General features: G+C 43.7%; 1 protein-coding gene across 8 annotated transcripts; it reads left to right on the top strand.

Annotated features, from left to right (window-relative positions):
* Nucleotides 1-279: 279 nt before the first annotated feature.
* Nucleotides 280-10,078, top strand: LOC144110952 (uncharacterized). Of its 8 annotated transcripts, none has more exons than XR_013309954.1 (5): nucleotides 280-410; nucleotides 1,397-1,472; nucleotides 5,452-5,495; nucleotides 7,051-7,129; nucleotides 9,327-9,447. XR_013309954.1 is itself a non-coding variant. In XM_077644024.1 (5 exons), the coding sequence occupies exons 2-5, from the start codon at nucleotides 1,466-1,468 to the stop codon at nucleotides 9,965-9,967; spliced, it is 729 nt and encodes a 242-aa protein (XP_077500150.1). In that variant the 5' UTR covers nucleotides 280-387; nucleotides 1,397-1,465; the 3' UTR covers nucleotides 9,968-10,078. The 8 variants fall into 8 exon arrangements, 3 of the variants coding, with proteins under 3 accessions (XP_077500150.1, XP_077500149.1, XP_077500152.1); XM_077644024.1 differs by having other exon boundaries at nucleotides 280-387; nucleotides 7,051-7,087; nucleotides 9,327-10,078; XM_077644023.1 differs by having other exon boundaries at nucleotides 7,051-7,087; nucleotides 9,327-10,078.
* Nucleotides 10,079-24,387: the final 14,309 nt, after the last annotated feature.

The following is a 24,387-nucleotide window of genomic DNA, read 5'->3' as shown; positions in this document are numbered from 1 at the left end:
CATCAATCGAGAGCGAGAGCAGCAAGAGCAAGTGTCGGATCTCCTCTTGTGGTGTAGGAAGTGCTTGGGCCGTAACTCAAATATTTACCGCCTGTCACGTTACCTATTGGCAAAAACGAAAGCTGGTGATGGAACAAAGCTTTCGAGATTTCTAATAGCGCAGTGAGATTATGTGGGTAGGTGGGGGCACGCGTTTTGCTTGTCGGAAGTGAAGCATGAACCATTCGCTGTGCGCTGCACGCACTGGCCAACTGCTGTTAACATCGATTGATTGATCGATGATGGACGTTTCAGCTTCAGACCGAAACTGCGAAGTAGAATGAAGGCTACGGGGACCGCAAGCGGCCCGAAGCACTGGAGCAAGCAGCAGATATCGACGCTGAAACGGTCGGCAACCAAGCGTTACAGCAGTGAGTTAGCCCAGTGCGGAATAAAAGTAGCTTATCTCGGATTGAAATAGTAGCGTGAGGTGGCTGTGAAATACGTGCGCAGGGCATGCATAATCTTAGTGTGCTTGTTGGCAGCGTTTGCAGGGACGGCGCCAAGGTATTCATAGTGGGGCAGCACGAAGAAATGGAGTCAAACCTCTGGTAGACGTGTGGTGCCCCATTGCTCCCTATAAATATTAGGCAAATAAAATTAACAAACAGCTGCGCACAAATTTTAGGGTGGAGACTGTCGGCCCTCGACCCGCCTTGTCGCCGTTCCTGCTTATTTTCCTGGCCTGTCACTCCCAAGGAACTCGCATGTAATGGATATGTTGCTAGAAAGTCCACAGTCTTAGAACTGAAGTAACAACATTAGTAGACGCCCTTGAACTGTTTAAACACATTTATGTAACATTTGGGGTACATATATAGTGGTTTACTTAATTTTACGTTAGGAAGAGAACGAATAACGTGGTAGCCAGCCCCAACAGCTTCTTCGTTTCCGTGTGAGGAAGCTGTGGAAAAATGACCAGGAACTGTTACGGTGCGTGCCTTCAGCCAGTTGTCAAGAGCGTCGAGGCGGTACTCGGACGCAGAGAAAGAGGACAAAACTGAGCCAGCATGTATTGTGCAGGAGAGCCAGTGGGCACTATGCAGGCCTCGCAAGACAGTGAAAGGACAGGTCAGCTGCTGGCATGAGTGTCATTCCGTGCAAGCAGCTAATGCAGCACTTACTGTGCCAGTGAATTCACTGCACTTTTTTTTGTGTTAATGTGCTAGATGTGTGTGTAAACCTGTAGGTGCCAGTGTCAATTTTTTTGTTACTTTAGGAGCCCTCACATGTTTTACCCTTTCTCGTCATGGGATTGTTAAATTTAACTGTATAGACTGGCTGTAACCGTAGGATTTCTCTGATTCTCTGTGCCCAATCTTCTTACCTGGCTCCCTTTCTTTATTTGCATGTGCAGAGACAGGAAGACCTTTGGCCTGATGTGCAGTTGTCCTCCATCATCTCAATTTGTCTTCAGCCGAGACATATGATTGGTATGATTAAATGCATATCTCACCGTTATCACACTCTCAAAGTATGCTCTGTTTTCAGTTTAAAAATTTGCAACCTTTAAAAGCTTACCTGCAGTGTTTTCTAGTTTACCATGGAATATGTAATATTGTAACATCTGCGTTTCCTGTTAAGCTACTGTTGAAAAAATTATTCCAGGCATTTGTGGCTGTATAATTTGCAAACATACAATTTCAGGAAGTACCAGTGTGTAAATATGATTATCTGCCGGTATAATTTCTTGGCTTCAGAATTAAAGCAACGGATTTAGACGTGAATAAATCTGTATTCATAAGAATACAATGTGTCATATCAAACAAGCTAGATGCAGCTCCATGTACAGAATTGACAGCTTTAGTTCCGTGCGAGCACTTTTTATATGTGTTGGTGCTTTGTCCAAACTAACATGGCATGGAATTGGCCATATCTTGCAGTATTCAGTCGACATCTATTGCAGCATGTATGAGGCAACATGCCAACAGATCTTGTCTATGTGCAGAGCAGTTGCATTGAGTCCTTGTCAAAAGTGACGAGGCAGTGGGGTTTGTTTCTTAGCCATGAAGCAACTGCACTTCAAAGCTGTATGGCTTGCTGATGTTTGATAGGTGAAGTGCGCCTGCATAGAAGTCATGCTTCACTGCAACGCAGCAGGGGATAACAGTTTTAATGTTGCATGTTCTCAGTACTTCATCAAGGTAGCCTCTAGCGGAAGCACTCTCACTCGCCCTACAATATGCTAGCCGTCCCGGCCAGCTCAGTTGGTAGAGCGACTGCACTGGTGAAGCGGTGGTCTTGGGTTCGAACCCCAGACCGGCAAATTTTTCTTCAACTACGAAGTCTCTGTGGAAGTTGTATAGCCTTTCATTGCAGCTGTATGGCTGCACTTGGGTGGATGCCAGTGGGTAATTACTCCCTTATTACTCTCATTTAAGCACTGCCCACCTCGAGTAGCATCAATGCATCTCTCATGAAGCGGCCATTCTTGCTCCATGCCCGCGACGCGTTGACTGCATGCCGCACCAGCCTGTGCAGTTCCTTTGTAGTGTGGATCATGGTTAGGGGGTTAGGAAGTAAGGTTACCAGCATCTCTGATTAGTTTAAATAATCACAAAGTTTGTCGAATAACGGTCGCATATTCCCACAACAAAATTTTTTGCTTGAATCTCATTTTTTCGTCGCGCTCAGTTGATTCGAAAATCTGCTTAATTAGAATATTTTTCGCTGTCCCAATGACCGAATTAATGAGGTCTTACTGTGAATGATTCCCGCTTCACCAATTATTGCCAAATGTACTTAAACAGAAAAAAAGAGCATGCAGAAAACTAAACAGCGTCAGGAACTAATGCGCCGCTGAACTAGAAAGAATAAAACGAATGGTCTACTGACTGAAAATAAAATCAAGCGCTAGAAAAATCACAATGACGCACCACTTATCCTCTCAAAACTGATCCTAAAAATTTTTCATGCACATTATATTCGAGAAGCTGTACCATTCTGCCAGCATTAACTACTTAAGGTGGCTTGCTCCTACTGTTAAATGACTGCACTGAGCCGTTTAATAAGTCTTTTAGTGAAATATTCACAGACGAACTCCCTCCTAGTAGCCTACCACCTCTTTCGTCACCAATTATCCAGTCTCAGTTTGAACTTATTTCTCGTTTGGTTTATGGGGGTTTAACGTCCTAAAGCAACCCAGGCTATGAGGGACGCCGTAGTGAAGGGCTTCGGAAATTTTGACCACCTGGGGTTTTTTTACCGTGCACTGCAATCGCACTGTACACGGGACTCTAAAATTTCGCCTCCATCGAAATTTGACCACCGCGGCCAGGATCGAACCCATGTCTTTGGGGTCAGCAGCCGAGCACCATAACCACTGAGACCCCGTGGCGAGCACTTACTTCTATTACAAAAAACAATGTTGCCCACGCAATGGACAGATTTGGACGTTAACCACCGTATTCACAAACAACCCGCCACTCGACGTGACACGACCGCTCCCGGGAGTGGAGTACAGCGTTTGTCCTCCACCTGAGGATCATTCGCGCTTTGTGAACACACCTGAGAGATTGCTCTATCGAGGAGAGTGCCGGGTTGCCCAATCAACAACGTAATCATTTTGATGCAGTGTGAGAAAGACAGTTGGGGTTTCATGCCCCTACGGCCAGCACTGATGAAGCTGACGAAGACAAAGCTCAGCTTGGCACTCACAAACGCTGGTCTACTTAGCAGCACTGTTCTAACAATGATTGTGGCCGTCCACATTCAGTGTGGATGGCCGCAATCTGCCATCCACAACTGTAATGTATTTATGCATTCATTCAGTTTCTTAAAAACAACTTCTGTTATTTAAATTATTGCACATGTACAAACAGCACAAGGAAATATAAATGGAGAGGATCAAGCAGTGAAGAAGGGAGGTAGCCTAAAAGTGGCCAAAAAGAAATTGGTCATTGGCGAAAATCAGAAGTACCCTGGTCTTTCATAGGGAAAGCAACAAAATGGAGAATACCTGAGTAATCCACTTTGCTGAAGACATTGCATTGCCAAGTAACTTGGGACAAACTGGCAAGCATGATCGAGGACATAGACAAAGCAGAACAATGAGTCTAAAAATGAATATCGTGATCTAAAATAATGTCAGCATTCTCGGAAGGGAACAGCAGTCTATGATAGGCAGCAAAGGTAAATGCATCTGTTTTGGGAAGATAGTGACCACAGATCCGCACCACAAGTGTAAAATAACTATGAGAATAAGAATGGGGGTGCAGTGCATTTGGCAGGCACTAGAGTCACGAATGGCAGTTGACTAGTATCTCTTGGCAGTCATATCATATGGGGCGGAATCTATAACCTACGGGGCAGAATGTAGCAAAGCGAACTTCGAGAAGGAAAATTATAAATATAACAGTAAGAGACGTGCAGAGAGCTGAATGGGTCTGGGAACAAACGAAAGTTAGTGATATCCCAGCTGGAATCAAGAAGGAAGAAATTGGCATGGGCAGGGCATGTAATGTAAATTCAAGATAACCATTGGGCCGTTGTTAACGGAATGGATTCCAAGGGAAGGCAAGCATAACAGGAAGCGACAGAAAGTAAGGTGGGATTAAGAAGTTTGCAGGAGTGAGGTGGCCGCAGCTGCTCTGCACAGGGTTCATTGGAGAGATACGGGAGGGGCCTTTGTCCTGCAGTGGACGAATTCAACTGATGACACGTACAAGCTGTAAAAGCACATGGTTTTAAGAAATAAATGAAAACAGAATGCTAATAGCAAAAAATCTGTTCTGTAATGCTAGGATCATATTCTGTACATATTTCAATAAGGTGATGCCAATTCTAGGGCACTTAACAGAACGATCTGGCTATAAGCCCCATTCGAACACGTGCGCCATTAGCTGTGTTGGCATCAAGCTGCAGTGGCGCATGAGGCTGCTGTGGTCGCATGCTGGGCCGTGGCTGCTGGATGACGGGGAGGGGCACAGCAGGTGGTTCTGGGTCCCTCCATAGAGTGGTAAGTTTTGTGCAGGGTGCCGCAAGCAGTTATTAAAACCACTGAGCGCTCGGGCATGTTTTGGAGGTTCATGTCTGAGCATGGGATGCAACGTTTCCAAACTTCAAAAGCCCCCTCTGCACTGTCTTGATGTGGGCCGTCGGATGCCTGCTGGGATACCTGCGGGAAAGATGAACAATTTGAAGTAAAACTCATCTTCATCATCAGCCTGACTATGCCCACTGCAGGGCAAAGGCTCCTGTATGTTATTGAATTTGTTTTTTTTTTTAATTATTATATCTGTAATAGCCTGATGTTATATGCTCGGCTTTTTGAACGTGGTGGATGGTTGCTGTTCATCATGCATTTACACAACCTTATTGATGCTTTGCGTTCAGCCTCTTTTATGTCTGTGGTTTGGAATGAAATCTTGACATCATGTGCGTTGGTTTATTTCTGTTTGGAACATACTGCAGGCCCAATGGAGGACAGTGAAGGCATCATGAAGAACAAAAATAACGTAAGCAGAACACAAACAAAACCGGCAAGTCAACGAACAGCCTGTTCTAAAGCATGAGTGCTACTAGCAACAGAAGACGGTGGTGACTGGTTCTAATCAGTTGTACAGGGCAAGAAAGTTTGAAGCTGTTTGTTCTCGCAAAAATGAGGAATCATTGAGAACGTGTTATTCCAAAGCAGAAAGGAACTCTCGGTCGTTGGTCCTGATGCAAACGTTGTGCAGCTGTTCACAAACTTTGACTTCGTCTCGCAGTGGTGGCACAACAGAGGATTCTGGAGGATGTGGCACAGGTGTCATTGTCATATTTCATGAGAGAAAGCTGCCGCATTCACCTGGTGTCATGAGAGAGTGTTGTCTAGGTGGGCCGCAAAATCCAAGGCTTGAGGGATGCAGGGAGTGACCACGGCCAGGAATGTGCTACCTGTGGTCTTGATCAAGCGGGTTTGGGAGTAAGCAGGTTCGCGGAGGGAGTGATGGAGCTATGGCCGTCACTTCTCTCTTGAAGTTGGGGAGAAGTTTTGGACCTTTTACACTGACAGCTGTTAAGCGGCCAATCCTGGGTTTGCATTGGTGCAGTAGCAGTATAGTAGTAGTAGCTGCAATGGGACCCACTGGGAGGGTGGTTGCCGTCGAAGGAAGAGGGTATGGCGAGAAGGGACAACTGTGTAACCAGAGGGTGGTTACCTTGGAAGAAGGAGGGTGTGGTGAAAGAGTAGGAATGTGCAACTGGAGAGGGGTTACCACGGGTACCACCCAGAGGTTGGTTACAGTTGAAGAAGGGTTGCCCTTGAAAAAGAGTATGGCGAGAGAAGAGTGCATAACCGTAGTGTGGTTACTGCGGGAACCATCCAGAGGGTGTTTATCATGGAAGGAGGAGGGGGAGTAATACCTCAGCAGCTGTCGCCAAATTTTGCATTACACAGTGGTGACGATCCTATGAGTTTTGTTTACTCAACAAGTTGAAGCATTGGTCACAAGGGCTAGCAGTGTTGGGAGAAGACAGCACTCAATAATAAATATGCACTATAACAGCCACAGCTTAAATGTCTTAAATATTGTGCATATACGCATAACCTTTTGGGTTGTGGCTTTTTACACCTGCCCGAGTTAAAAGCTATGCTGCATGTGCTGATGTTTCACGCAAGAAGTGAAAGCTGCTGCAGGGCAGCAATTGACACAGTGGTCTCTTTCGACAATGAGCTGTCTGAAAAAGTATTTCACAAGTATTGCCTCATTGTGTTTTGTAGCGAGTAATGTCTATTCCTTGGGAGTTCAGCACCATGAACCAGACAATTGTGCAAAAAAATACTTTGCAAAGAGGGCACTTCTTCGTTACCAAATGCATTATGTGCATTTAATTACTGATATAACCATGCTTTTACAAAGAAACTTTAGTAATGTGTTCCTTTGCACTTTACTGTTGCTTCTAAGTCCGGATGAAGCTGCCCAGTTAAGATTAATGAGTATGTGAAGTGCTTATAAGTTCTGTTGCTTGTGTCAGTGGCATTTTTTTCCTATTTATGCTGCCTTGCTTTTGCTGTTTTTGATTTTGCAGGCATCGGAACCAATATTGGCAGGCGAAGGAGCTCATGGTGCCAGAAGACGATTTTTTTTAAGAAAGACTGCCAACTTCTGTAAACCCTCTGATTGATGTTCATACAATATATCAATATAATGTATAACGATCTCAGTGTCTTGATTGTGCACACAAATTGGAGCCCACCAGACCCTGCACATTAGCTGAAAAGCACATTGATCAGAAACATGTAGGGGAATTCATGAAAGATTCTATGTGTAACATTATGTACAGGTGCCCACAAAAGTTGTCGGAACATTGAAAATAGAACAAAGCCTAACCGCTGGGCAGTCTAAGTGAACAGCCACGAACTGAAGGGTGTGCTTTGCACTTCCCAGCACAACCTGCACAATGCACCCCTGAATGCCTAGCCATTCCTCTAGGCAGAGAGGAAATTCAAGTTTTTTAGAGATTTTGTTGCTCCAGAAACTTTTGTGGGTGCCTGTACAAGTGTTGTAAACTACTTAAGTGTGCAGGAAGATATTCAATTGTTTGTAAGCACACTGTGTGATTTGCATCATTTTTCTTTGTGTGTAAACTTGAGTTTTTCACCGAAAGATGAAACCTGAAACGAAGAAAGTGGGCAGTTGAATAAGTAACTATTAACTGCCTGTGCATTTTGTGCATCCTTTATCTTGTGACGTAGTGCATCCATTCTTGCAAGTGTCTTCTTGCTTGTTCATTATGGTTCCACCAGTCCACAATTTTCTCTTGTTTCAATATTTTTTTGCTACTTGCTCTTTATGCTTATGCTTGGACCTTTCTGTAAAGGAAGTTGTGGATAAGTAATAGCAACAGCCATTTGTGTAAAGTAATCAAATATTCAGGAAAATATTCCAACGTGTATCATTTTAACTTTCTCTGAGTGGAACTTGCCATTTGTATATTTTATGCTTTTTCTGATAGAAGGTGGTATGCTGGGTTATCTGGTTCATTGTGGTTTGGTATAAATGGTGAATGTTCATGTTTTAGTTATGTGCATCACTTCTGGGACACTGCCATTAACACCACATATTGTTGTGTGCATGTCCTTTGTAACCGTTATGTTTTCTCTAGCACTTTTAGTTTTCATATAACAGCCGGCCAGTACTGCTATATTAAGTACAGAATTAGGTATCACACCTACATTTAATTTTTCTTCTTTAATTGTCTCAAAGCATTTAGTAGTCGTGTATGTCGCTTGTCTTGTGTATTCATTGCTATCAAATGAGGCAGCATCAACCTTAAGCTAACTTCAAGTCGAGGCACCTCGCTTAGTGGGAAGTGGTTATGAGAGAATTGAGCAAGGCTAAAATTTTTGTAGAGCTGCCTATTTTGGTGATATGATCAACAATTGATTTAAGAGTCTCAAGCCTAAATCCTTGTAAATTATGCTTACGGCCGCACGGTTACAGCGCAGTATTTGCGGTGCATGCAGTGGTACTGGCATTACAATGTCGGCATTGTGTGGGCAGCAGTTCGGGCTCAAGGGTGCGGCAACGGCTTATATGTTCGTGTTATTCATAGTGGCACGGGAAAGTGTTTGGAACTGCTGAAATTCTGCACATTGTGCACAATGCGCTCCAGCCGCTGAAATTTTACTAATTCGTATCATCCCAAAATTCATATCAAACATGTTCATATCATCGAGATTCTACTGTGTTCACTTTGGTAAATCTAGCCTTGAAGTCAGTGTAGTGCAAGCTTGGGAATGAGCATTTGGGCAATATTTGTAGAAAGCTGTGATCAGGCATTCAAGACAGCTTGTCTTCAGGTGTTTTTCTCCAGCAGGAATTCCCTCATGTTCCTCTCTCTTTCCCGTGTGGGGGATAATGCACACCAGATGGTAGACACAAGTGCAGTTAATTGGAGTGTGCTACATCACATGCAAAAGATCACTCCTTGTTTGAAAAACTGTCCTTGCTTTGCCAAGTTTGCAAGCTGCCTCTATAAAGCCAGGGTTTGCGAGAGCATGTGGGTCAGAGCAGCCATATCTTTACTCGATTACAGTTTCTTCTCATTTTCTTGTCAACGCGAGTTATTTGCAAGCCTAAACGTTGGCCCACAGCTGAAATGAACCTTGGAATACAAAAATTTTTCTTTCAAAACAAAATTTACTTTTAGACTGGCCCACCGACCTTCGCATTACACATTCTTGCACTGCTGCTATATCGGATTTCTTTCCACATTCTCTACGTTGTGGCTGTAACATCAAGTGAGGTATGATGAGTGGGCTGCCGCGTTTTATTGAAATTACTCTGGCTTTTTCAATGCAGGATTGGCCAGCACCCATCTGGAGTATGGCGAACCTCCGGTGCAGTACTTTTGGGCAGTGAACATCAGCCACCCCAGGAACAAACACACAGGCGAGCAGTTGCATCAGTGCAGTTACTGCAGTAAGGGCTTCAAGTACAAATACCGGCTGATAGCGCACATCCGCAGCCATACCGGCGACCATCCTTACCTTTGTGACCATTGTGGCAGCAGCTTTACTGTGAAGGGGAACCTGGTTGCACACCTCCGCACCCACTCAGGCGAGCGTGCATTCAGTTGTGACCACTGCGGTAAGAGGTTTGCGAGAAGGAGCCACCTGGTGGTGCACCTTCGTACCCACACGGGTGTGAGGCCATTTCACTGCCATCTCTGTCCCATGCGCTTTTTGACTAAATCGAACCTCACGTGCCACTTGCGAGCCCACAAGAGTGACAAACCGTTCAAGTGTCACTTCTGCCCCGGTACATTCAAAGACAAGACCCAGGTAAGACGCCATGAAGAGAGAAGGCATGCCACAGAGAGAGAAGATGCCACCAAGAGGCAAGGCACCATCACAAGAGAAAACAATATCACAAAAGAAGATGCCATCATGAGAGAGGATGCCATCATGAACAACGACGGCATCAAGAGGGAAGACACTTAACTTAAGGTCCTGACATTTTTTAGTGCACTAGCGCTAAGGCTTTCAGTCTCAAAAAAAACGATTACCTGAAGCCAGCTAGACCTGTCAAAATAAAATAAATATGGCCATGACTACGATGTGCCTGGGTTTTGAACCCACTGCAGCACCAGCAGACCAGCTTTGTTGGCCACTGCACGAAAGCACTACACTGTTGCCACAGCCGATCACCCCTCATGTTTAATTGCCACTCTCTAGCGCTGTGCATTGCATGTTGTCGTCTTCGTCAACTTTCATCCATGCACAATGAATCCAGAGCGCATAGCAATCACAGTGCCCTCTTGAGGTGTGTCAAGGAGCCCCAAAATTTTATAGTGCGCTACCAGTGAGGTCCCCAAACACCGATTTCAGCTATCTTTGGCTGAAGCCTAAGGTTGCAACTGAAAGCGAAGTGAAATGCGGCATGCTAGTGCACATGCACAGTTGGCGAGCTAAGCTAAATCGGCTATAATTTTTTTGGTAACATTAGCTATCCGAAACATTGCTAGCTAACCTGCCTCATTTGGTTACATTTGCTTCATTGCTGCCATATTGGAGAGTGCTTGAAAAAGAAGACAAACTCATATGTCAAAATACTCTTGCAGAGCTCCAATTCAAATGCCTTCTGTCAACATGAAACGTGAGCTTACTCACCTCTTATGCATGTGCGTACATTGGATTGAAATCCTAGCTTGTGAGGTAGGATCACAACTTGTTGGGATGAGTTTCAGCATCAAGACCAAAACTTGTGTGTTTGATAAGTATCAGTAGTACAATTTCTTGACCTTCTGCCTGCTAACGCACTGGTGTGGGGACAAAAAAAGCCCACACCGTTCTTACCACGAGTATAGATCTTTCGTTCCTATGCTTGGGACACCAGCTAATTCACGTTACTAACATCATTGCAGCTTTTTTGTTTTTTTTTTTTACGGAAACAGCCATTTATGGGAGCCCACCTTGAGCAATGACGTAGAGTACTTCCACCGGAGTAACAACACAAATAAGAGCAGTGGCACAGCACACAGATCGGCTGCTGTCGTACCAGCGCAACAACGGAAAGAAAAGCTGTGGTACACGCTGCTGCATCACTTTAGCAGGTGATGGCACAGCACATAAAAAATTCCGGCACTCTACTATGCAGCTGACGTCGTAGCTCATGGAAAAACCTGATGCTGCGGCCATCGTAGATATAAAAAGGCACTGGCAATAGCTGCAGTGTAGATGTCATGAATGCAGCGGAAAAAAATGAGGGAGCTGGTGTTTTGCACTCAACTTTTCAGTGCTACTGCTGAATGTCGAGTGAGAGGGCTCACCGCCACATGAGAATGACGGCAATAGGATGTGGGCACCACAGCAACGATTGGGGCATAAGTGAAAGCAGGGATCAAGCATCGATGTTTCAGCTCATGCGAAGAAGCTGCGTGCGACATGGCGCAACATGCATGAAAATTGCCACATGCCACACCTGCTCAATGCGTCAGCATTCGTGGTTCTCAACAAAGACTTAAAGCCACTGCAATGCAGATTGTTTGATGCACTGAGACAAGCTTCCTTATGCTGACCTTGCAGCATTCTGCCTGTGCGTCATGTGCTGCAAGTGGGTGGTCATTAACAACGTAGCACACTTGTCTACCTTGAATTGCTGAGAAATCGCTGGGCCTGCCATCGCTTAACAGTGACTGAACGCTTAGTCTCTCCGTGCCTTCCATTTGTACAGTTTCACCATTGATGCTATTGCTGTAATCTTGCAGTAAAATTTAGCCCAGTTTATAGGTTTGCAGGTTTTTTGTTTTGTATAACACAAGAAAAACCTGCTCTTGTATAATTCTCTCCATGCATTAGTGTTTTAGCAGTGTTAGTGAGGGGCATGGTAAGGGGATAGAAGGAATTCCAGCCTGGTGATGATATAGCTTGGTTTTTTAGCAGGCTTACAGAATGCTGAAAATATATGAGCAAAAAGACTTCACTGTGCCAGTTAGCACATAGCCATTTGTCGAACAATTCTTTATGGCACCTAATGCATTTTCTTACAGTACTTGTATTCTCAGCCTAGGTCGCTGTGCTTAATTAGCTGACTGTTTCTTGTTATCTTCATACTGGAACTTATTCTGTCATTTCATTTTGCACTTGTGGCATTTAAATATTGCTGATAAAAATCGCAGAAGTTGTGCCGGTGGCCAGGGCTGTCTGCTGACCACAAAAGTGAGGATTATTGTGAGTCATCACATCTTATGCAGCAGCAGCCAGTATATAGTCAGCTGATATGCTTGCAGAGTCTTTTATTCCCTAGTGGTTAGGAATTCCACCATATGTTGTGAGCCCCCATTTTATGTGAGCTTCTTTTTTCCACAATATTAGTTTATGAGTGTCTTATGGTGTTTCTGTATGAGAATGTTCTGTCCATGCAATATCATTTCCAAGGTCTATGGTGAAGTCAATAAAATTTTATTCTCCTCCCAACAATGTGCAAGGATGAACTCACAACTGGTAGCCCAATTGTCTACACTTGTGCTAGCATGGAGTGGCTGCGTAATGCTGCTGCTGATAGCGGCTTTTACTGATGACAGCATTGGAAGTGCAGCACAGGTGTAATGTCCTTGACAAAACTAGTACAGATAAGTACATGTATTTGTGCTTAGGAAAATGCCATTGACAAATTTACTGACTACAATGAGTTGGCAACACTTCATTGTCACTGATATAATGATAACAATGCTATCAAAGAATGTGTTCGTTAAAGAAATGAACAGAATGATTTCCATAACTGTTAAACATAAGTGATTGAGTGTAGGTTAGCAATTGAAGGTTATAGCGTCATGTTTGTTGTTACAAGACACGGATCAGGATGTGTGTCCTGCAAATAACAATATTCATTTTGAGCAAGAACATGTTAAATTGTTATTAAGTAGGGGTGCACAAATATTCGGAATTTTGAATACCAATATGTTCGGTACATGTGTTCTTTTTGCACGCTGTATTTCCACCACATTTTGATACTTGTAGCCTACTATCCATTCCTTGTGTTTCCTAGCTTTGTTTATTGTTTTTTTGTCTTATTGGTCGCTTCTTGCTGTTATTTCCAAGTTTACCTTGCATCCTGGTATTTCTCCAGTTTTGGCCCCCCCTATGTAATACCCTCGTAGAAAGGGCCATTAGGAGTTTTTTTGAATAAACAATAAATATTCGATTCAAGAAAGCTATATTAAAAACTTCCGCATATTCAGCACTGATGAAATGCTGCGAGCTAACTTTTATCAATCCAACAAATTGCAAACCACAAAAAGTGGGCAAATTATCTGAAGATTGAGTTTTCAAGTTTCAGAAAAGCAACAGAAAGAGGTCTTTCTCACTTTCTTCGTCATCATTTGTCGCATGAACCAATCACATTCGGATGTTGCTAGGCTTGGAACTCGTGCCAAATTGTGCAAGTAGGCTTTTCCACATATCACACATGATATAAAGATGGCTGACCACCCACTTCGAACAATCACAACATGAAAGCGCGGATTTTTTTCCTGTCACCTGCTTACAGCACATAAGCATGAGCTCTATCATCTTGTTTTGGTCAACTATGATATGCGGAAAGCTCAATTGCAGAATTTTTCATGGGACTCTTGAATTGAGACCACATAGAGGTGTCACTTGCAAGGAAAACGGTCATGTAAAAATCTCTTCTATTACTTTATGCATTGTAACCTGCACACCTCTCACATGCGTGTAATGGCAGGTGTGACAATGAGAGGAGAGCCCCTGTTGATGGCAAAAAGAGTACTGTGCAGGTGGTGCTGAGCCATGAAACGCCATGTGGTGCAGAGGCTGAGCATAGACAAGAATGTGTTGTCTGTGGTCATGGTATTGAGCAGTGGGCTTGGAAGCGGGCAGGTTTGTAGGAGAAGCGGTAGCTGTTGCTCTCACGTCTCCCGGCGGGGGTTGGAGAGCCGCTGTGGACTTTTTTCAAAATTTTAAAGAATTGTTCACGAGTGCTAACAATGGTAACAAAGCAGCACTTGATAGTAATTCACTTTAACAGCCAGAGTTTAATCGTGTTAAAAGGATACAGGGAAAGTTGATGTTGGCCTGTATCGATACAGTAGTACATTCTAACGACAAAGGCATTACTTTCACTCAAAATGGAGCTTTTACGAGCTAGAAAAGGTACAAAAGTGAAATACAGGTGTTGCCACCAATGGCCATCCTCAGAAGCAAGCTGCTTTGCATCAACACTGTTCTTTGGCACACATCCCAGAGGCTAGCTTGCACCGCCGTTCACTTGTAGATAAATTGGTTGTTGGGGAAAGGAAATGGCGCAATATCTGTCTCGCATCTCGGCAGACACCTGAACCGTGCACTAAGGGAAGGAATGAAGGAGGGAGTGAAAGAAGAAAGGAAGCAAGAGGTGCCGTAGAGGGCTCCGGAATAACTTCGACCACCTGGGGATCTTTAACGTGCACTGACATCGCACAGCCTTTGCGTTTTGCCTCCATCGACACACGGCCGCCGCGGTCGGGTACAAACCTGGGTGCTCCGGATCAGTAGCCGAGCGCCCTAACCACTGAGCCACCGCGGCAGGTACCGCCTTTCACTTCAAAATGGCGATCACAACGTTGCTTTCATTGTAGACTCATAATTTGAATAGAATGATGGGAAAATTTTCAGGTGCAATTTTCTTTGCTGTAAATGCACTTTTTGCTACCGCAAAAAATGTCAACATACCCAAAAAGACCCAGAGAATTGATTTCTGCCTTGAGCAAAAATTGGATGGCATTGCCCTCAATGTGCGTTTCAAATTTATATGCATGCGCGGGTTGACTGCACTTTTGTCTTTTTATATCTGTCTGTGTTCAGCTACTCTGCTTATACTAATGCTTTTTACAAGAAACGAAAACTACTGGAGGGGAAATAATGTTGTCCTTCGTCGACAAAGAACTGTTTAAAAATAAAGTGCCACATGGAAGTTTCGTGACCAGTAGCCGCCACACTTAGGAACTGTGCTACATATAAGCCAGCCATTTGCTCCACAAAGTGTTGTGAACAGATGCTAGTACCAGTGTACCACTGAACCACTTTGCACAGAAGCCATCCCACTTCTGCCAAATCCATTATATCTGCATTTTACTACCCACGACTGCACCACATACAACCCTTAAAACTGCCTTCCATTGCACTTCGACTACTCCACCATCCAAATACCAGTGGGGCCACCAAATCATGATCACTGTTGTAGCATTGGGATTTTTTCCTGTGCTTAAAGCTGCTTTACTCTGTTTCATTTTGCAGGCATTGGAACTAACTTCAGGAAGTGAAGAAGTACAGACTTCGAGAGAAAGAGTCCTTAAAAACAGCTGCTGCCATCCTTCTGAAACTCAATAGCTTGATATTAATAGCCTGTATAATAGCATATCCGATGATCTCAATCTCTGATGACTCCAAGTGCTACTATGTCAAGAGCAAAGCTAAACTGTTGAAACACTAGTGGTCAAGTACTGTGGTAGGTTCCAGACACTGTGTCTGAATCTGCAGAATATGTATACAGGCAATTTTGTGATTTGGTGGAGTGCAATGGTTCTTGCATTTTTTGCCTTTCTCCATAATCCTCCAAGTTTGTTCTCAGAAACTGAAGGCTCCGGTAAAAAAATGCATTGTAAGTAATCATTACGCACCTATCTTTTGTGCATTATCCTTTATCTTCCTTCTTGCGGTGTTGTGTGCATCCACAGTGTTTTTCTGCAGTCCTGTAAACGGGTTCCTTTCGCTCATTTTGCTGGCTTCTTTTTGCTTTTGTCCCCTTACACTTATATCTGGATGCTTTCATGAAAGCAGTTCAGAACAGTATTATAATACGTTACAATACTGTTAGGTCTTCAGTGATGAATTTTAGCCTTTGTTTTTGCAAGTGCTGCATACTGAAGCTAGCAATTTGCGCACTTTTTATTGCATTTCCTGGTGAAGAATGTACTGTGTGGTTTCGTTTATTCTAGTATGGCAGAAATGAAAGACATTCATGTTTAATTGTGTCCGTAACGAAACTGCTTGAGCAGAGACTGTTGCCATGTGCATATAGTTCGCAACTGACGACCTTTTATTTTTTTTCTCCAACAGCAAGCCACATTCTGCTTTGTTAAAGGAGCACTGAGGACAACTCTATAAAATTATTCTGCTCAGTAAAAATTGATTCCAATTGATTCTCTGGTTGTTTATCAGCGTTTTAGTGTTTGTCTGGTAGCAAAATACGCATTTATAGCTGAGAAAATTAAATAAAACTAAATTCAAACCCATGACATCAAACGTCAAGAAAGACTGGTTGCCACCATTTTGAAGTGAATAACACTGCGGCATAGCATCTGGGATCTGCACCCCAAGATTCGGTGTCGATGCACTCAGTTTACTTGCTAAATTGGCCAGTGATGGCAACACATGCATTTCATTTTTTGGTCTTTACAAAGAAAGCTTATAAGAACTGTTTTTAGTGAAAGTGGTCTTTTTATTAGAATGTTGTAGTCTATTGATACAGGCCAGGTGCAATTTGTCCTCAGTGACCCCTTTAAGCTTAGTGTATTCTTTGAATTTGCTTTTTCATGCATTTATCCCAAATAATTCTTACATTTTATGTGCAACTTGTATTCATTGCAGTCCAAGGTGGTGGTCACCTCTGAGCCAATGTTGAGTCGGGGTGTCTTTTGTTGTATTGTGGAGCTGTTTTAAAAATGGCTTCCACATATTTTATGTAGACCAGCTATAAAACTGCTTAATTTGTTCATACAAGCAACTATTGTTGAAGATTGCTATTGAACATAAGCCTTAACAAATTGCACTTGATACAATGCAGTATACAGAAGCAAATTCCATATGTTGATTTTAATTTCAGTCTTAGGTTCAGTGTAGCACAAACTAGGGAACAACTTTCGGGAAATGGTGTGGTAAGATGTGTATTGGCTCACAGGTGAAGTAGTCTTTCACACAGTTTTTCTCGAGGAATGATACTATTGGGTTTTTTTAAGTGCGCAGAATAATTCACGTGAAAAGTTCAGTCGACAGAAGGAGCACAAGTAACTAGCTGTGTCACTAGTGAAAATTCGCTTCTACTCATTTGTTCTTGAAAAACTATCTTCGTCTCTGCAGAATTTCTGGGTGCTGGGGTAGAGGCATCACATTTTAGCTGCATTTTCATTCTTAGGAATAGTGTGCAACGGAGGTTTTCGTTACAGGACAATGCAGTATGGAAACCAGAATGAGAAATAAATTCAGGTGTAATCGCTTTGCACACGTTTGCAGTAAACACCCGTAGCTTAGTCATCAATGCAGAGAAACTGTTCCCGACCTGCTGATAAGACGATAGCAGCAACAGACACAATTTCCACCCAGACTAGCTTGATGCCATTATGTGAGAAGTGGGTGATTTCACCTGCTTCCCGCATTTCCTCTCCTTGGACTGCCCAGCCGCAACCCTGAGTAATGCACTGCACATCACTTCACTGGTGCGTGTTAGCTATCGGTGCCATAGTCGCACAAGCAACCTAGTGGCAATGATTGGTGCACGCTGCTCATCTCATGTTTTCCTTGCCGTGACGTGTTGTTTCAAGCTGTTTTTGTGTATGAACTGTTGTAGTGTCTCTTGGAGTGACATTACAAGTCCAAAAGCTACGGAGACTCGTTTTTAATGGAGAAGCGCCTATGACGATGGAGCACAGTGTGTTGTGTCAACTGCGTTTGCTTGTTGCATCTGCATATGTGTCCCTCTTTTACTGTACTCCATTTCATACATCAGGTGCAAGGCTGTGAAAGGTACGGAAGTAGTCTGCATGAAAAAAATAAAGGGAGGTGCGTCACTCCAGGCTTGTTTTGTGGCTGAGTGTTGTAAGGCATGAGAAAGCAGTAGCGTGTCGTCAGCAATAAGAGCGCATTTAATCAGGGTCATGAAAAATGTGTCACATAATAAGCCTCCAGGCAAAGCATTTATTTTTTGCTCGCCACAAGGAACACACTATTTTTTGATCACGTATGTAGGTAGTGCAAACACCTGATGTATGAAATGGACTGTAGCTTGTGGTTTATTGCTTGAAACTTTTGCATGGTTCGGCCCAGATTCCAAGTAATGCAGCACTAGCTAAACAAGTGTCGGCATAATGAGTTTATGTTAACGTCGGCCCCTGCAAAACATTTGTTACATGGAGTTCGCAAATGCGCATTCTTCAAGAGGATGGTGTTGGGGAATTGAGAAACTTCGTAATATCGAGGAATTCACTACATGGAAGTTTGTTACATCCTGGTTTAACTGTCGTGAAATTTTTTTTCCCACTCTGATACCCTCGAGGTCCTCGCCATTGCGCATGCCCTCCAGTCATTTGCCCTCCTTCCCTCTCTCCAAGAGTACACAGTCTATTCAGACTCACAAGCCGCTATACACCACATACAGAAACGCACCCTGACCCCTTCTCTCCAACAGGAGGTCGAACGAGCGGTCTCCGCACTGCAGCCTTCCATCGTTTTCCTCCGCTGGGTCCCTGGGCATTCAGGGATTGACGGCAATGAGCTGGCTCATCAGCTCGCCCGCGACACACTTTTCCGGGCACCGTTGATCCCCTGGCCCAAGCCCTCGGAGAACGGTGGGAGGCTCACCCTTCGCCGCACCATAAAAGAGGTCTACCTTGAGCTCCGCCTCGACAAACGCCTTTACCCTCCTCCTCATCCATCACTCACGGTGCCGGAGTCTCGCCTTCTTCGGCACATTCAGATGAATGCAGTTATCACCCCGTCCCGCCTCTTCCTCTATCGCTATCGATCGGACCCTTCCTGTCCCAACTGCCCCTGCATCTATGCGGACCTGGCCCATTGCCTCTTCTATTGCCCGGCTGCTCAGCAGTCGGGTTCCTTCCCCCCACCCTTTCTATCCATCACCACCTGGCTCGACTGGCTTGGCGCTGAAGGGGAAGAAGAACAGCGGCTTCTAGTCGCCCAGGCGGTCGACATGCTCGGCCTATAAATTATGGTCGAATAAAAGTCTTTACTACTACTACTACTACTACTACTAGATCACCCTATTGATCTGAATTTGCACATTCTAGCGCATCGTTATGCAGATTGCCCTCTGCATTTTCCAGGATGTTGCTGTAGCGCCAAGTAAGCTTAGATAGGTTGTTCAAAAGCGAGTATTTTGAAAGTATTTTGGCTTTTGCAATGCAGGAACGGTCAACACTGATGCTGAGTGTGGCTCTCCTTCTGGACAGAATTCACAGTCTGGAGAGTGCTCTGGGGCGCCTCTTCATACCACCATGGGAAACCCTCAGGGTGAAAGCACAGGCCCACAGCAACATCAGTGCAGCTACTGCAATAAGGGTTTCAAACAGAGAAGCCATCTGATGCAACACGTTCGAGTCCACACCGGCGATTGCCCTTTCCCTTGTGACTACTGTGGTCGCAGGTTTTCACAGAAGAGCAACCTGGTTGCACACCTCCGCACCCACACGGGTGAACGTCCATTTCGCTGTGACCACTGCAGTTGCAGCTTCCCAAATAGACACCACCTGGTGGGTCACCTTCGCACCCACACAGGTGAGCGTCCATACCGTTGCAGCCACTGTGGCAACAGCTTCGCAGTAAAACAAAGCCTTACACATCATCTCCGCACCCATACTGGTGAACGTCCATTCCGCTGCACCCATTGCAGCAAATGTTTTTCACTAAAACAGAACCTTGTGACACACCTCAGGACACACACAGGTGAAAAACCATTCAAATGCGAGCTGTGTCCAATGGTCTTTGCACGTTGTGGAGACCGCCTGAAACATATGCGTACCCACAAGGGTCCAAAACTGTCATTCCAGTGTCGCTTCTGCCCAAAGAGGTTCGTAGGGCAGCACTATCTAACCTGCCATGAAGAGAGAGAACACACTGCAAAAACTGCAGTTGCCTGAAGCTCTGGTGCACAGTGAAAGCTTGTTAATTCGACCCCCGTTTCGGAATTCTGGATAAGCATTCTGAGCATCCAGATATGACCAGCACGGCAAGAGATCATCGAAATAGCCCTACTGAAGACCTAAGTTTATGCTGCAGATTCGCTCGTGCACTTCTGTGCAACTGCAGGCATGACAATAAACAGACAGTCCCGTCTTTGAAAACAGTCCGACTGCTTAGTTACAGTTTTGCTTTTTTGAGCCTCGCGCCAGCCTAACGTAACCCAGATGAGCACCATTTTGGACACTGATTGGCGAGTCGCTTTTGTTCCCACTTTTCTCACTGCTTCGGCATCACTGAGCCGTTCCCTATGTGCTCGTTGCTTGGCATTTGCTGTTTGTGTGATGAAGCCTCCTTACGTGACGGTGCCGCTTATGATGGGAGTGATGCGGAAGTGCTGGAGCTCCACCATGTCACACTGAAAGACACTGGAGGCCCCTATGATTTCGGAGCAGTTCTACTTCGATGCTCCTGACAGTATGCACACAATAAAGCATCGATGGAAACATGAACAACAATCATTGCCACGCTGTTCTCATCTCAAAATCAGGCAACCATTGCCCAGTCTTTCACTCGATAAATTTACCATGATGCAAGTGGTTCCTGTCAGTTTCTTTCAGGGCCGATAATTTGAACTTTAGGGTAGTCTGACCATTTTTTCTGGTCTCTAACCCAGAAAAAAAAAAAAATTTTAGTTCGAATTAGCGAGCTTTTATTGTATTAACAATGAAAACCCTTGCTGCTGATGTCTCTGTAGTTACAGTTGGCAGCTGCTTGTCCATAATGTATGTTTGCATTTCTTAAAAGTACTCTTGCCCACAGCTACTCTTCAGATACCTTCTTTCCACAAGAACCATAAGCATACTGAGCTCCTACACATGCATGAGAGAAATTAAAATTATGGTATATTGTCATTTCTGATTGAAACAAGGCTGTCAGCAATTAAACAAATTTACACATTCAGTACACATCATATACAATTCCGTGAAAGTGTGGGACCAGGGGTACAAAAGAAGGCCGTATTTCACAGTGGGGGCACCTTTTGTATTTGTGTTTTGGTGCTTAGTTACGAATTCACATATCGCTTAGTGTTTTGTGTACGCTAGAAAATCTTAGCCTTGTTATATTCTATCCGCGTTGACGTCCTCGGTGCGTTACTAGGAGGAATGAGAAAATAAAGTCTGGCCTCCTTATGACATGGCTTTGTTTCTTCATCAGGCCTCAACAGTTCACTCCTAATTATATTAATGTATGTAGACTGAGCACTACCGTATTATGTTGTTTGTCAAGTCACTTCCTTCATATTGCACACGGTGGGCACATTTGTGTTCAAATGCAACCTCAACATTTTCTTCCTTCCAAGAACTGTAATATAGATGATGCAGCTGTTGATGCAAGAATTCATTTAATGGCTGCATTTTCACCTCTCTTTGCAAATTTTTGTGCATTTGCCCATCCATACCTTGAGAAAACTTGCAAAAACAAAAGGGGGGGGGGGGGGGCAAGGTTTAGTTTTTAGTGAGATTCTAACCCACACCTCCTGGGGTGCACTTCGTTGCCTCTAACCTCACCGCTTCCTCCACAAGGCTACCCGTGATGTGTTTCAGGTTGACATTTCTGCTTACCTAAACCATATGCAGTTCAGAGGGCATTGTACGTTTCTTTTAAATTATAGTTTTGTCACGGTTAATGCAACCTACAATGCATCTTTCAGTGCGAAAAATTGTCCATAGCATCGCTAAATTTATGTGCTTTGCATAATTGTTACTAGGTGGCACCAGAGTAATCTGCTTTTATCACTTCATCAGTGACGACCACTTACCTATACCTCTGTGATTCAGCGGGCATTCTACATTCCTTTCAAAACTTTTCATCACATTCCACATGGTATTAGTTTCTGCATTTTTAAGTAACGAAAGCTGTGTGCTTTGCTAAGTTGAAGAAATGTATGGGGTACCAATGCAGAGTTGGAATCTGTTGAAATTCGAACTAACGAAAGTGAATCAAAAATGTGGTATACTGCGATTAGTAAGCAGCCAGGGAGTGAAAATACTGCTTTTTTTCCATAAGGCAAGGGCCAACACCTGTCTTAATCCCGAACTTGACCGGGGGGGTGGGGGGGGCATGTTGCGAAAATAAAATTTTCGTAACATGCCACGAAGGTAAGTACTAGTAGCAAGCAAGGTGCACCCTTACGTAACTACCCTCATGAAACAGTGATCAGCAGCAGATTGTATGCTTCAAATTTAATTTGTCTTAGTCTCACTACAGCCCCACCCTAGATGGAAGTCAAGCATTCTGCAGCTGTCATATCATCCCGAGAAACAGCGGTGTAAAATTTGTCCAGCATATTGGACAATGGAGTCCTACATGTGGAAGCCATGGAAGGAAGTTTAGTACTGTAAAGAGGTCCTCCCTAGCTTCATTTAAGATCTGTGTTGCTATCTAGTGAGTATGGTCAAAGCCATTTCATTTCCCTCCTCTTTAGGAGCTCTCAAAAAGGTGCAATTCAGTGTGAGCACGTTTTGCACCATGGCTCAAAAACAACAAGCAGATTCACACACATTCCAGCAGGCTTCAGAGCACTTTTACAACTGAACTAGCATACAAGTGAACATTAGAGCAAAGAGGGAACTTCATAATTTTTCTCTCTCCTTCAAAAATTTTATCGTTTTCTTCATGTAGGACATTTTCCAGTGCTGAGCCAAAAGTTCTAAATGTAGCAAAATAGATGTATTTGTCATTTTTTGAAACATAAATTATTGAATACTAGTGTTTATGTACTTTGGTATTAAATTTTTTTGCTTGTAATGCATATCAATTGTTCCCTCTACTGCTTGAAGTCATTTTTATTTGAAGTACTTTATGAATAAATAAATAATGCTAGTGCAGCATAATCATCTATGGAGCTACATTACACATGCATAACTACTGTCTTTCCAAGCCACGTCACTGAGTAGTTGACTAAGTGTGCAAGATCTCCTTCCTCGCAATAAAATGCCAAATTTCTTAGCTGGAAAGAGCTCGAATGCTTCTGGCTAAGTTGTACTTGAAGATGCTGCCCTCAGGCAAACACACATACAAGCTGCATACAGCCAGCAGCTTTTGCACATCTTGGATTAATTCTGGCCAGTTTCCCTACACCAACCACAAGCACTCCCAAGGCCTCCATGACCATCAGATATGGAACTACTACAAAGGCACACTACACAGCTTACAGCTGTGCACACAGTAGACGGGAGTAATTTTTGTCCCTTATTCCTCCCTGCTACTCTGTAGACATTACATGCAGTACCGTGAACTTTGACCATCACTTTTGGGAAAGACTGGTGCCCATTAATTATAATTCCAAAAAATAAATGCCTCGGTGTTTGTTAGAGCTGAGTAAGCTAGACGAGTGCCAACAGCACCTATACTTGCTAAGTAACTCAGTTGCACGCATATAGTCTGTACAGACAAATGAAGCAACCAGCACACACCAACCAGATGTAAAGAACGAGATGCATAGTACGTCCAGTATATCATTTCTTTATCCACTGGCCCACATTGACTTCCAAGCACTCTTAGCTGTTTGCTAAGAGTGCGCTCAGCTTTTTGCACTTTGTTTTGCTAACAATATGCAAATAGCAGCTTGCACTGTAAACCTGTAAAATCTGATTTTTTTTCTCATCTATCGCAATCATTTTGCAGCACACACTTACGCATCCCTGAAGCACCTTTTTTGCTTTTGTTTGTACACTGCAACAACATTCTTTCAGTAGAAATGTGATCATTTCAAACGCAGAAGAGCATAGAAGCAGGCCGCTTTTATCCCAAATAGCACTTGATACAGTGGCGGCAATGAGATGGTAGGCATCCACGCTTTTGCTTCCAAAACATACTGTTCGAGCTTGACCTTAAATTAGGCATTGTCATAATTAAGAAGCCTTAAAAGAAGTTTAAAAGTGATCGCTTGACTGAAAATGCTCCTCTGGATGTCCGTACGTGATGTCTGCCAATTTTCTTGCGGTGTCTTCAGCTATGTCCACATGGAAACAGTTTCCTAGAAGACTTACTTTTGGGTAGAAATCGTATTTAACCCGGTAACAAAGGATTCCAAGTACACGTCACAGTCATCATTTGTTGGCGATTCAGCAACAGAAATGGCATTTAGAAGAAATTAAATTGCAAATTATTTACCTATCATAGGCGACTATGAAGGGCTGCTCCATGTATGCTAATGTCCAACATTATTTGAAATAACAAAACATGCAACCAAAATAATTGGTGTCTATAGCCCTTCAACCCATTAATGGACACATTTTTTTCAAAATGGTACCAAAATGGTCATTTAGTACCTGGACTACCCATGACAAATGACGAATCTGGCTCCTCCAAGTCCGCTGGGAGGTTAATGACAGTCTACTCCAGAGTATTCATAAAAACTGCCCTTGCATGCTCAAGAGCGTTAAGTT

This window comes from Amblyomma americanum, chromosome 11, assembly GCF_052857255.1.
Source record: "Amblyomma americanum isolate KBUSLIRL-KWMA chromosome 11, ASM5285725v1, whole genome shotgun sequence".
Taxonomy (NCBI): domain Eukaryota; kingdom Metazoa; phylum Arthropoda; class Arachnida; order Ixodida; family Ixodidae; genus Amblyomma; species Amblyomma americanum.
Note: the sequence above shows the minus strand (reverse complement) of the source record. Positions and strands in the feature narration are given on the sequence as shown.